Source organism: Calypte anna, chromosome Z (genome assembly GCF_003957555.1).
Source record: "Calypte anna isolate BGI_N300 chromosome Z, bCalAnn1_v1.p, whole genome shotgun sequence".
Taxonomy (NCBI): Eukaryota; Metazoa; Chordata; class Aves; order Apodiformes; family Trochilidae; genus Calypte; species Calypte anna.
The window spans coordinates 59587144-59600760 of record NC_044274.1 but is presented as its reverse complement, the minus strand read 5'-3'; the positions used below and the strand labels follow the sequence as shown (position 1 = coordinate 59600760).

Sequence of the window (13617 nt, the reverse complement as noted above, 5' to 3'; positions counted from 1 at the left end):
ATAAAATTAATTTCTTTCTCCAACTCTCTCATCAAGGCCTCTTTTTTCTCATATAGATTTTCAAAACTGATTTCTTCACCACTACCTTGAGGAGCCTGCTAGAACCAAACTGCTATACACAATTCCCACTACGAAAAATTCAACTGACACTGGTGTCTTGAAAAATAAAGAACCAAACCAAACAGCATAGAGCAAGGTAAGTAACCACTCTGCCATATCAGGAAACCTTCTATCAACACCAGTCCCTCAAGCCCAATCTGTAAAGCACTGTTAACTGTAATGCAATCAAAATATTTCACCAAAGATGCAATTTAATTCCCAAAACAGGCATTTCAGTTCATAGATTTTATGAAGCTGCACACATGTTCACTCATTAGTGTAAGCCAGGCGTTGCTGCAGCAATGTATGAAGATAAAATCTTTGGTTTACCAATCAATTGAGTACTGGAATCCAGATTTGATATCTTCCAGCTATTATGAAAAGAATTGTGATTTATTGTAGTACTTTAGAGGTTAGCAATTATAACTTGTAGGGTACTTCATGCAATCAGTATGGACTTGTCTTGTAATAGCTGTATCAATTGTGTTTTAGTCATCCATTGACCTGTCTACTTCACATCAAAAAAGTCTACAGAACACTGTTTCTAAAATAAGGCCAAGTACTTTTACAGCTTATTAAGATACTTTATGTTTAGATGAAAGATGTGGAACCAGTCCACTTTCATGATTTAAAAAAGGTCTTCATTTAAAAAGCAAGTTGTCCACCAGAAGTTTTGTTTCTCAATGGCAAAGAAGCTAATAATCTCTTTATTTACCTTTTTTGCTGACTCTGAGAAAAGAACTCCATTGTTTCCAATAATTCCTACTGGGTAACCAAATATTCTTGCAAACCCTGAAGGAGAAAGACACATTAGTAATTTCCACATATATTTATTTTACCATAGCATATTGCTGCTGTTCTTTTGGAGAGAAACATTATTAAAATCTTAACAGGTGAGCCAAACATACTGAATCCCTCTATAAGCTCAGTGAGAACATATACCGAATAATTATATTTCTAAATACCTGTAATTAAAGTATCCCCATACAACGCTTTGAATTCATCAAATTTACTTCCATCTACAATTCTAGCAATGACCTTAAGAAAAAACAGAAAAACAAAATTAAAATCCTAATCCTTCATAGTTTTTAATTTGTTTAGAAAGACCATACTAACATACAAACTAAAATTAATGCCCACCATATAAACAGTTTGTATGGCAGGCAAAAATAATGTACTTTTTAAAGTATGATTTGTCTAAATGTTTATTAAAAAATGGAATTTCAATACGTAGCATACTCTAACCCTAACTGAACAGTTTAAATTATATAAGAACAAAGTTTTCCTGATTAGTTAAATTTCAAAGAAAAACTGCTACCTCTGGTTATATTAAACATTAATCAATAGTCTCACATTTACAAAGAGAAAAACATATATAGCCATGAGTCAGTTTCTTAGATATATGTTTATTTTCAGCCTTATTTAAGTTTGCAACATACAAAAGTAACAAAGTTCTGGTACTGAGGTTTCTCAGAGATGCAAAGAAAGCATTTTGCTTAAAAATAGGTCCCCTGCTAGCAAGACATTATCGAGAAGATATTTACCTCACTTTCAAAAAAATAAATCCAAGCTATGAAACTTGTGAGACTCAATGAAAGTGCTCATCTTTTTTTTGCCCTTAATGCAAAGCAAAACCTAGTAATTTCTTTCAAAAAATGTACACAGCAAGGCTATTTCTAAAATAAATACTTGGTTAGTAGTGAAAAAGTCTTTGAATATATGATCTATGCAAGATACGAGAAAGGTTGTAGTCCTGGATGAAGGTACTGAGGCAAATAATCACACTAAGCCAGCAGTGAAGTACAACAGTCTCCATATATGGTTGGAAGAGCAGTGAATTGTTTGAGGTGATTATATTCCACAAATTTTAAAATTTTTCATCTTTAATGGAAAATGAAAGCTATCAGATCACACAGCAAGTCTACAGAATTTTTACCAACACCAACTTCCCTATTTTCTGGTAACTTTTTCTGAGTGTTCTCTCTCATCCTCACTCATCTCTCCTAAAAATATAACTAAAAAAGAATTATATTTTCAACAAGTCATTGTTATAGCAATGGATCTGCTGGACACAACATAACAAAATGTTAAAAGAATTTTATGAACTTTAACCCTTCACTATACCAGGAAATCAGATTTCTGCAAACTATGATGATGATACTAAGAGCTATTTCCCACAAGAAAACCACGTGCATGCGTGTACAAGCACACGGATCTTGCACTTCTGTTCTTACCTCTTTGACATCAAAGTTTCTTTTCAGTTGGTCACCAACTATTCCATATATCTCATCAGCAGGAAATAAAGGCTCTTCTACTGGTTCTGTAGTCACCTGTAGCAATTTAACAAAACAATTTACACATCAAAGGAATTATTAGTCCTCATCATTACTTCAAAAATAATCAGCAATTATTTTGACAACTACTTTGTGCAGTTTGTCACCAGCTACATGCAAATATCTGCACTGACCTGTACTAATTTTGTATAAATATCAAATTTCTCAGACTGAAGGCTGATAACATTTTCTCACTTCCTGCTACCTTTGTTTCTACTCCTGCATATACCTCATACATGCTCCACTTTTTCCACACTATCAAAAATTAAGATGTCCTCCCATTCTCTTACTTGTGCCCTATTAGGCAGGTAATATTTGGCAATATTTTAAAAACTGATGAAGATTTTTACTCCACAAGTGGATACAACATCCTGCCTTTCTTCAGCTGCTGAGCATTAATCTTCAATTCACTCTCTCACGACTCTTGCAAAAATGAGTTAAGGAAACTGTTCCCCCATATGCTATCCATTCTGTTCTCTACAAGGAATTTTTAAATCAGTATACTTCAATAACATGATTTAGGTCTCCTCAGTTTTATACCTTTTGTTAATAATCACAGAACATTTGTATTCAAAAAGATGCTTTGACAGATACCTAATTTCTACTCTGTGGGAATGAGCATGCGGGCTTAAAATTAAATTCAGCACCTTCCAAGATTGGATTAACCTTAAAGCTAAATTTTGTGGTTATGGAGCACTGTTCCAGCTGCTTCACTCTTGCTTGTAAACCCAGTGATTCTGCTGAGAATAATCCAGCAGGGATGTAACTGCAGAAATGAAACATTAGAGAAATCCTTAAGGAATGTAGAGGAATGTAACTGCATGGTTTAAATCAGAAGTGGTTGGCTTCACCTGATATATATGACACCATAATTTCCATTTTCAGTCATCAAGTCAGAGGCAAAAAAGGTGTCATATATATCATGTGAAGCCAAGCACTTCTGATTTAAACCATGCAGTGTTTTCAGATTCTAAACACTTACATCTATTTTCTTTTGGTGATTCAAACTTCTTACAACTTTCCTTGCTAGATGAAGTGCATGGTTGTCATCTGAAGCATAATGATCTATTACACCAGATTTCCTGTACATAAAATAAAAATAGTAATACGAAGACTTAAAAAAATTATCTGATTATGAAAATTTGAGGTTTCAAGAACTTTTAAGACTTTAAGTTTTATATTTATCTTTAAAATACAGATTATAAAATAGAGCTCTCCATGCTTTGTTATGAAATTACTCTCAAAATTATACCCATCCCTGAATGAACTTTTATTTGAAACAGGACATTCAAGTTATCACAGATGACAAAATAGCAACTCTAGGGAGTAAAAAACCTAAGTGACAATATGAAAGACAACAAACATCATTTACATGGAAATTAAAATTAATTTGAAATTATAGAGAAAAACTACTTATACAGAAATGGTATGAATTGCTCTCAAGAATAAATCTTTATTTATCCCAGTAAACTGAAGAAAAATTTAAGCATTTATAGTACAGCAGTACTTAACTTGCACAGTAATACCTAACTTTGCTTCATATTCATTTTAGAACTAAAAAGTGCAGAGAATTCTATTTTGATAGCAAATATCCTTCACAAAAAGCACAAGCTATTTTCATCTTCTCTGTGTAAGTTCTGAGACACAATATGCAAAATATCTTTCTCAACATGTAGTACTGTAGACACCCAGTATTAAGTAGTATAAAAAAGTCCTCCTTATTATGCATGATGCTGCAGTGTGTTAGACATCTAAGTATTTTAAAGTAGTAAATGAAGGAAAGAAGATCCTAACTATAGTAATGGTAGGGTTAGGGTTAGTCAGCACCAAATAAGGACACAGAATATGTTAATTTTCAGAATCTAAATACAGTTTTAAAAAGATCTAAAAATAAAATTGGAATAAAATAAAATAAAATAAAATAAACCCTCTTAAGGTCCAAAATATAGAAGAAATTAACTCTGGGATAATATTTCTTTGAACCTGCAGTGAAGATCTGCCCCTCCAAGATCCTCTGCTGATACCTCTTCACCTGTTGCTGCTTTAACCTATCATAAGAAAAGGATAATGAGCTTTACAGTTGATACTTGTTTTGCATTAATATTTATAATGTCTTAGTTATAGCAATACAAGAGTTCTTTGCAATATGTTTTTTCATTAGTAAGGCACCCTCAGTAACTCTCCCTCTGAGCATTTAAAATGTGAGAAAACGGAATTTTTTCAAAATTACTTAATTTCTCTGACTTTGTATCCTTCTTCTAGCATTAATATGTAGCTTTTATTAAGATTCTCCTCTTAATATTTTATTTATTGCTGTGTCTATTATTAGTGAGTACGCTTACACCACCTTCAGATTTATAAATGCATGGTTTCTAGCACTGAACATTATGAGTCTATGATTCCCCCTGAGCTATCTCTTCACGAGGCTGCAAAGCCTCAGCTCTTTTCTTGTGTTCTAGCATCAAAAATGCTACAGCCCCTTTATCATCTTCATGGACCTTCACTTAGGTATGTCCAGGTCTGTCTCGGTCTGGAAAGGTCAGGGTTTAGCTTAGCAGCCCAAATGTATCTTGAGTAGATGGGAAGGAGCTCCACCCTTGACTTCCTGGAAACATTCTACCTAATGCATCCCAAGATGTTGCCAGATGCCTTTGCTTCAAGGGCATGTTGCTGGCCCATGTTCAGCTTGGCATTCAGCAGAATCTACTGTGCCTTTTGTACCAAGCATCTTCCCAACTGGTTGGTTCCCATCCTGTTCTGGTGCCCAGGATTATTCCTTCCCAGGAGCATTTGCCTGCTGTGTTTAACTTCAGAAAGTTCTGTTCAGCCCCTTTCTCCAGGTTGTTGATGTCCCTCTGAAAGGCAGCACAATCACCTGCTCAATTACCCACTCCTCATAGGTGTATTATCATCTGCAAATTTGCTGATGGTGGGATTTGGACCTTTGTCCAGGTCATCAATGAAGATATTAAACAGTATTGGTCCAAATACTGACCTCGGGGGTACACCATTAGTGACTGACCTCCAGCTTGAGCCCAGCAGTTCAGTCAGTTCTCAGACACCCTCATTTTTCATTTACCCAGTCTGTACATCAGTTTGCTGATGATGTTACAGAAGACAGTGCCAAAAGCCGTGTCAGAGTCAGCATAACATCCACTGCTTTCTCTGATGCCACTGAGCAAGTCAACTCAGCATAAGAAGGCTACTGGTTTTGTCAGGCCTCATTTGCCCGTTGTAAATCCATGCTGACACATGTCACTTTCTTGTCTGTAGTGTTTCTGAGAATGGCTTCCAGGATTATTTGCTCCATCACCTTCACAGGTACTGCAGTGCAACAGAGCATTTTACCAACCATAGTATAAACTTTCTTGAAGTTTGCTGAATACTTACAGACTGCAAATAGAATCTCTACAAGGTATATGGGTATTTCCAAGGAAATCCCTGTTCAAGCTCCATCAGCTAGCAATCATCAGAAGACATTGATATAAACTTGAGAGAAAATGTGTATTTCCCACAACAGATCAGACTGACATGTAGAACAGTCTCAAGAACACATATACACACAAATCTGACAAACTTATCCCCTTTTACCAGGCTTTCCCTCACTGCTGAGGACAGACAGTAGGAATTTTTCTCTGAGGAAGGACGAAGCCAAAGTTTCTGGAATGGGATGTAGAAGCCTACAGGACAACTAAGCTACCAAGCATTATGGCCAAGGGTGGGGATAGATTTCTCAGGTGGTGCAAGAATGGCTCTCAATTTTATTACTGCTGTGATACTTCTCTTACTATTGAGATTCATGAAGTCATTGCTCTCAGCTTCCTGAGAAGAAGGCCAAGGAACCTTGCACTTTTGACTGTACCTGCAGGTTGCTCTTTTTTTTTTAATAGAGTATACTTATTTGAAGACTAATTATAATTGACATCAGGGATTTTCTTTCACTTCCTCAGAGTGTTTTGTTTTAGGCAGGTGAGTGATAAAATCACTGAGTGGTAGAAGTGGAAGACTTTATGGGAAACAGAACATACACACTAATGGCTACAATATCTGCTACAACATGGAATTGGAGTTTCTATGGGAGTCTGAAGTAATTTTGATGTTAGAGAAACACAAGTAAAATATTTTCAGTGAGAGTATGAAAAGCTCTACTGAACAAACTGACAGGTAGTTATATTAAAGTTTGATCTATATGCACACAGATAAGGATCACTACATCTAAAGGTTGCTAAGGAACAAATGAAATTGGAGGGCAGTTGTGAAATATTTGCCTGGAAGTGGTGAAAAGTTTTTGTCCTTTTTAACTTCACAACATCCCTGAGTCACTGGCTTGCCTATCCAAGTCTTTCCTTTGGCACCTAAAAAAAGGGCCACGTTTTTTCTCCTGCCTATCCTGTCTGGAGTGACCTCTACTACATCTCAATGACACACATATCTGACCTAAGTTGCCCTGCAATGTTACACAATTACTATCCTCTTAGAATGAAAGTCAGGTAATGTTTTTCTCAGCTTCCTGGGTAGTACTGGGTACTAAATGTCTTAGTTTGTACCTGCTTGTTGCTGGAGCTTGGAAGAAATTGGCTTTGAGTAAGCTCTCCAGGACACACTACTCAGTGCACCCTAGAGATGTCCCAGGGTCTGATGAACCTTTCCAGCTCAAACAGGTCAAAGCAGAATCACTCAAGGTTCCCAGCATTCCCCAGCATTCTTGACAGTGGAAATGCCATGTCGGAAGAGCTGAGTTTGCTCAGGTCTTCCATATTCATAGAATCATAGAATCATCCGGAAGGGATGGAAGGGACCTCTGAGATCAAGTACAACCCTTGATCCACTGCCACTGTGGTTACCAGACCATGGCACTGAGTGCCACATCAGTCTCTCCTTAAAAACCTCCAGGGATGGAGAATCCACCACCTCCCTGGGCAGCCCATTCCAGTGTTTGATCACCCTTTCCATAAATAATTTCCTCCTAATATCCAACTTAAAACTCCCCTGACAGAGCTTAAGTCCATTCCCTCTTGTCTTACTGGCAGCTGCCTGGGAGAAGAGCCCAAACCCCCCCTGGCTCCAACCTCCTTTCAGGGAGTTGCAGAGAGTGATGAGGTCTCCCCTGAGCCTCCTCTTCTCCAGATTGAACACCCCCAGCTCCCTCAGCCCTTCCTCACAGGACTTGTGCTGGATCCCTTCACAGCCTCCTTGATCTTCTCTGGACCTGCTCCAGCACCTCAATCTCCTTCCTGAACTGAGGGGCCCAGAACTGGACACAGGACTCAAGCTGTGGCCTCCCCAGCACTGAGTACAGAGGCAGAATCCCTTCCCTGGACCTGCTGGTCACTGTTCCTGATACAGGCCAGGATGTCATTGGCCTTCTTGGCTACCTGGGCACACTGCTGGCTCATGTTCAGCTTCCTGTCAATTCAAACACTAGCTGACCTTCCACAGAAAATCCCCCTGAACCTCAGCAAGCCTCAGGGACAGTACTGCCAGTTTATATGTCTCTGTCTTCAAGATAATGACCTGTGCTGGACCTCAGAAGGGTTTGTACTTAGATAGCTAAGGTGTTCCTGCAGCCAGAGCAATTATTTATAACACAACAGCCAAGTTAGTAACTCTTATGTAAGAGCTCGTTTCTTTCATCATATTGATTTCCTTATCTCAATAAAAAGATGTTTGAATCACCCAATGTTACTCAACTAATATTGTTCTCAACTAATATATTCACTCCTATTTATACCCCTTTTCACCAAGGAACTCCTAATACCTAAATTAAAGTGTAATTTTACAGTGTAAATTTACAAAGATTTGCTAAATTTGGAGCATTTTTGAAATAAAAAACTGAAAGAGACTAATGAAAGACAAAAAAGAACAGAGACCTAGGTAACAGGTTACCTATTACCTAGGTAACCTAGGTAATTTGCAACAGCTGAGGCTGAAGAAGTTCCAACAGACAAATGCTAGAACTCTACATTCTAATGAGCAATAAATAAATTAGTGTTAAATGGCATGGCTGCTATTAATTAATTAATCTGCTTTTTCTGATTACTTTGTTCTTGTCAACTTGGAAAGCCCCTAGTGAAAACATAAAACACTTCAAGATAAGGTGTTATTTCATTACGGTAGATGATACAATATTCTACTTCAAGGAATGTCCCTCCACTGCTTTCAAAATGTTAGTTACATTCGGAACTCATTTAAGTTTTCCTGGAACAGTAATTAGCATTTACCAGCCATAGAAAAGTATGTCTGCATAATGGATAAGACTTTTTCATGTTTTTTTAAAAGCTGAACAAGAAGTTAAAATCCACCTATACATTGTACTTTGGAAAGAAAAACAGGACATAAAATGCTAAATCCACTAAATCCACTTTTAGCGTTAAGATCACACAACAGGGAATAAAATACCTAAAACTGAAGGAAAAGAATTACATGCAAAAACACAGTGGAAATGAGAGCAGTGCTGTGGAAGTAAACACTAAATAATAGGTGAGTTAATGCTTTTAAGGAAATTTACACAATCATGCCCTGGGAACTACTGGTCAAAAAAGAACTCGGTCTGTGGTTTTCTTCCCATAGTTTATGGAACCTGCTACATTTTCCCAGTATCTTAAGTGGTGGAAAGAAGTCACATTAACACAGTCCTCCTCCTCCATTACTATGGGAATTCAGCCGAGGATTATCTTCATTAACGATGCTTTTACAAAGTGATTTCTCCATTTAGGTGTGCTCAAGTTGAAAGGACTTTAGAGAGACATTTGACTTGCACTGGCTTAGTCACAGGAAGCACAAGCATCTAAAAGTTCCCAAAAGGCTACAATCAAAACAAAAAGAGCCATTGTGCTGCCTCAGACCAGTTTGTTTAAGAAGACAAATATTTGTCTATTTCAAAAAAGCAGGTTTATCCAGTCAGATTTCACTGAGAGTTAAACAGTTGTGCTGGGAGCTGCCCTACCTGCTAACTCTAGCACTAACATAACATTTACTGCTAAAAATCCCTTTCTTCCCATAAAATTTGTGTTAAGTAAATTTGTATCAGTTTAAAAGTGAGCACACACTAGAACATAATACTGGTACTCAAGCACTCCCTTTCCTGTTGAAACAAGACTACTAAGGCTGTCTAAAGCTGCAGTTATTTTTCATGGTCACAAATTCCACTATGAGTTCAACAATAAAGCAAGTTTTAATTTACAGGAGTTCTTCAGGTCAGTTCCCTTAAAAGCAATTTCCTTACTAAAAAAGTAGGAAATTACAACAAACTCGTAACTGCAACTACTTTGCCTGTGAACTGACATAAAAAAAGCAGATCAGTTCTGCTTCTGAAGTTCTCTGACCTTGACTCCAAGATACAATATGCTTGTAATTTTTTTAAAAATTTATTTCAAGTCAAACCTAGAAACTATATCATTGAAATTAAAAAAAATATTATTTAAAATGTGTATGTCAATTTAAAAGTAATACTATAGAAACACCTTAACAGAGTTTGATTAGTATATATGCTTTTAACACATAGAAAAGATTTAATTTAGGATACAAACATTCAGATATACTTTAAAAATGTAAACTAATCTACAGAATATGTGCAACTATCTCACTTTGGAAGGTTTCAATAATTTAAGATGTACAACTGTCACAGCACAAAATTTTCTGGGTGCTATGTTACAAGAAAATTCTGTATCCTTACCAGCGGTGGCCCTCCCAAGAATATAGTTCCCTGTTTGCCAACAATAATACTTTCATCAGCCATTGCAGGTACATAAGCTCCTCCTGCTGTACAGGATCCCATTACTACTGCTATCTATTGGGAAACAAACAAACAAAAAAGTTAATGAACTGTCCAACCCGTAGAAATAACAAACAAATACACACACACACACACACACACACACTACTATTATACATTGTACTGGTTCTGGAATAACACTGCAAGATTATTTTTGCCTGGCAAAGCAAACTTATTTACGTTTTACCTCTCCTTAAAAAATATGGGGAATTATTTTGCTGCTTATTGATATAATTTCACCATTAACATTCTTTGAAGAAAATTCATCACATCTACTAGTATGTAACTTCAGTTCTTTAATAGATAAACTAATTAACTCTAGCCCTTCAAGGCATTTTGAGTACCTTGTTACAGGCTTTACCATGAAAAATCTCCACTTTATTCTTATGCCTAATTGTGAGATGAACTTCGACTTGATGACTTTTTGCTACCAGTAATACTTCGGTGACCCTTTTACAAAACTGAGTCGACCCTAGCCACAATGAATACTGTATCAATGTATGATCACGAAAGTGAAGTTTCTCAATTAACTTCTCCAGGCAAGCTCCCCCAAAGGCAGAAGAAAAGGAATACTTCTACAGAAAAGGCAAACAATAAGGAAGTAAATGTCTAATCTAATGCTTTCCTTTGAAACAGCCACCAAAAAATCAAACCACAAAATAATGCTATTTAGTGTTCATTTGGTTTGAAAATAATTCCTAAAGCAACATGAACCAGCATTCTGTGTTAAATTATAATGTAATGTTTGCTCTTAAAAGTAAACAGCATACAAAAATAAAACTTCCAAATCATGTTACTTGTATCTAAGCAGAAGTAGGTGAATGATGTCAACCTGCTGCCACCAAACCAAACAGCTTTTTCAGTAAATGGTTTTCAGAATCTTAAACTATATTCAGCCACATGACTGATCTGCAGTAATTCTAGGGTGCATTTAATATAGACCTTTAGGAAAATACAAAGTTAACATAAGCCTCTAGACATGGGAGAAACTTGGGGAAACAGTTCCTTTGATTTTTCCCCCAGGATTTGTACAGCTTTTGTATTTTTTATTTTTTCCATGTTTATGCTGAAAAATATGCCTGTGTTAAACCTTTAATTCAGGTGTTACTTTTTCCATATGCAAGTTGGAATTTGTATATATTGGTAAACCCCAAATCTAATTATCAAGTAGCACAACCTCAAATTCCCAACTAATGTGCTTCTTCCTGTCTTCATTCTTTGTATTATTGCCCAGGAAATTACTTAATATCTGAACAGAAAAAGAGCAGTTCTGATGCACATGCAGTATTTCATACCCACTGATCAGTTCCCCATTGTAACCGTGTAGCATATGAAAGTGAGAGGGCTTAGCAAGCAGCTAATGAGAAGCTAATCACAGCTTTTTGATTCACAGCTGTACAGACATAAATGCAATTTAAAGCTGCAGTAGGAGTATAATAAATTAGTCACAGGTAAAAATGAAGAGAAATATTAAAAGCACCACAGACAACAGGCAGAGAGGGAAAAAAAGCAAGGGCAGAATTGAGAAGAGATGATGAACAGATGAAACAGACATTCAGGCAGGCCACGAAGAAGAACAGCAGGTAAAAACCTAACAACACCCAGACTCTGGTGTCAGAAGAATCAATCAGAATGGCAATCAGAAGGACCATAATTCCCTAACAACATTTCCTAATAAAACATAGCCTCAGACAGGGAAGATGATTCCAGCTATCACAGCCTGTTAGCACAAAATCAATAGCAGATTTACAAATCTATCTGCTTTTTAAAATGAAACAAAGAACAGAAACACTTTTCAAACAAAACACACCTGTATTAAAAACTTTAAATTAAGGAAGCATTTCAGTAAAACATTTTTCCCAGCCTTGAGTAAATATTTTAATAAAATTGAACTTTAAAGAGAACTGTCTTATTAAAAGGCAACTATTTTTTATAGTACTTAGTTTTTATATATAGAAATACAATTTATATTTAGAAATACAATTTTAATGCAACACTAAGGTAATATGGTAAAATAATTCAGCAGAACAGCCCTGTGTCTGTCTCCTTTGACATTTACTGTTCTACAAAAATGATGGGATCGATTTTATTTACACTTAAAAATTTAAGGTACACCCTAGGCCTGTCAGTAACCCCACAGAAAGACCAGCTTGTCAATTATCTTTTTTCCTAATTATTTTTCTTCTACCTCAACAGGGCTTCTCCTCTGGAGACCCAGCTACTACAATTGCTCCACTTCTATTGATGGAAAAAAAAAGATTTGCAGAAGTTAAATTACGCCAGACTTTCTCAAGAGATTTAGTGTATTGTTGGTAACTTCAGCTATGGATTCCTCTGGAGGCAATGGATTTCAGGATTCTTTGGTAGAGGTAAAGATGGTTGAAGACATGAAGTCTGACTTGCTTCTAGAATGTGTTGAAAAGGTATCAAAGTAACAAATGTAGATTCCTCAAAAATCATGCAACACCAGTGACTGCCACATAAGGAGTCGTCAGATGGAATATCGTGTACCTGACTGGTGCATCTGCTTTGCACTGAAAACAAGTATTGGCACAGCTTCTCACAAAGCATAAATATAGTTCCAGCTCAGCCATGCCTCTCAATGACACATATTGGCAAGGATGAAGACAATAAAGTCATATTTCCAATTTATATTACCGATGAGCTCAATAGTCAAGTATGTCAAAACAATATGGTAATGAAACACTTCCATGACAGTACTGAGATTAAACAGTATGTTAGCTGAACATTTATTATGCCTGAGCTTTCAACACCTATTTTTAAGCCTAATGTTTTAAGGCAATTTTTCCTCAGTTGCAATATCCTGAAAATTTCTTTCACCTTCTTTCATTAAACCAATATAAAGTGACAGATATTGAATTGACAACTACACCTACGAGGAAGGTCTTGAACTTTGACATAATTCACTGAGAACACCAGCTTGCAGTCAAAAAAAAAAAAAAAAAAAAAAAAAAAAATCAAAGCTATTAGGAACTACCAGAAGAAAGAATGCAACACAGAGCAGTCCACATCCTACATCACTATGCTGATATATATATGTATATATATATATATGTTACGTCCATCATTAGTTGACATACTGAGTAGTGCAGTATGGCTCCTTCACCTCAAAAAAGTATGATTTCTGAAAAAAGTATGAAATCTGAAAAAAGGAGCATGAAAAGTATGGAACACTATCAATAGGAAGAACAGCTAAGTAAGCTTGAATCATTTGGCCTGCAAAGGGGAGTAAGAGGCAGGCAGGTATATGAGAGGTCTACAAAACTGTATGAAGAGGCTGAGAATTGGCTGACTAGATAGAAACTCTGTAGGAACAACTTGGTCACCTGCCTGCCTGGAACATTCCTTTATTTGGAGAAGGTTATCTTCAAAGACCATGTACTCCTCTGC

General features: G+C 36.4%; 1 protein-coding gene across 2 annotated transcripts in view; it reads right to left on the bottom strand.

Annotated features, from left to right (window-relative positions):
- The window catches only part of MCCC2 (methylcrotonoyl-CoA carboxylase 2), a 34929-nt gene that overhangs the window by 10685 nt on the left and 10627 nt on the right, over window positions 1-13617 (bottom strand). Inside the window, exons 7-12 of one of the 2 annotated variants that reach the window (XM_030467105.1) lie at window positions 10108-10221; window positions 4416-4480; window positions 3415-3514; window positions 2334-2429; window positions 1065-1137; window positions 815-891 (exon numbers count right to left, since the gene is read on the bottom strand). In XM_030467105.1, coding sequence (XP_030322965.1) covers window positions 815-891; window positions 1065-1137; window positions 2334-2429; window positions 3415-3514; window positions 4416-4480; window positions 10108-10221 — 525 coding nt within the window. The remainder of the gene's footprint in view (window positions 1-814; window positions 892-1064; window positions 1138-2333; window positions 2430-3414; window positions 3515-4415; window positions 4481-10107; window positions 10222-13617) is intronic. The other variant, XM_030467106.1, reaches the window with a different exon arrangement.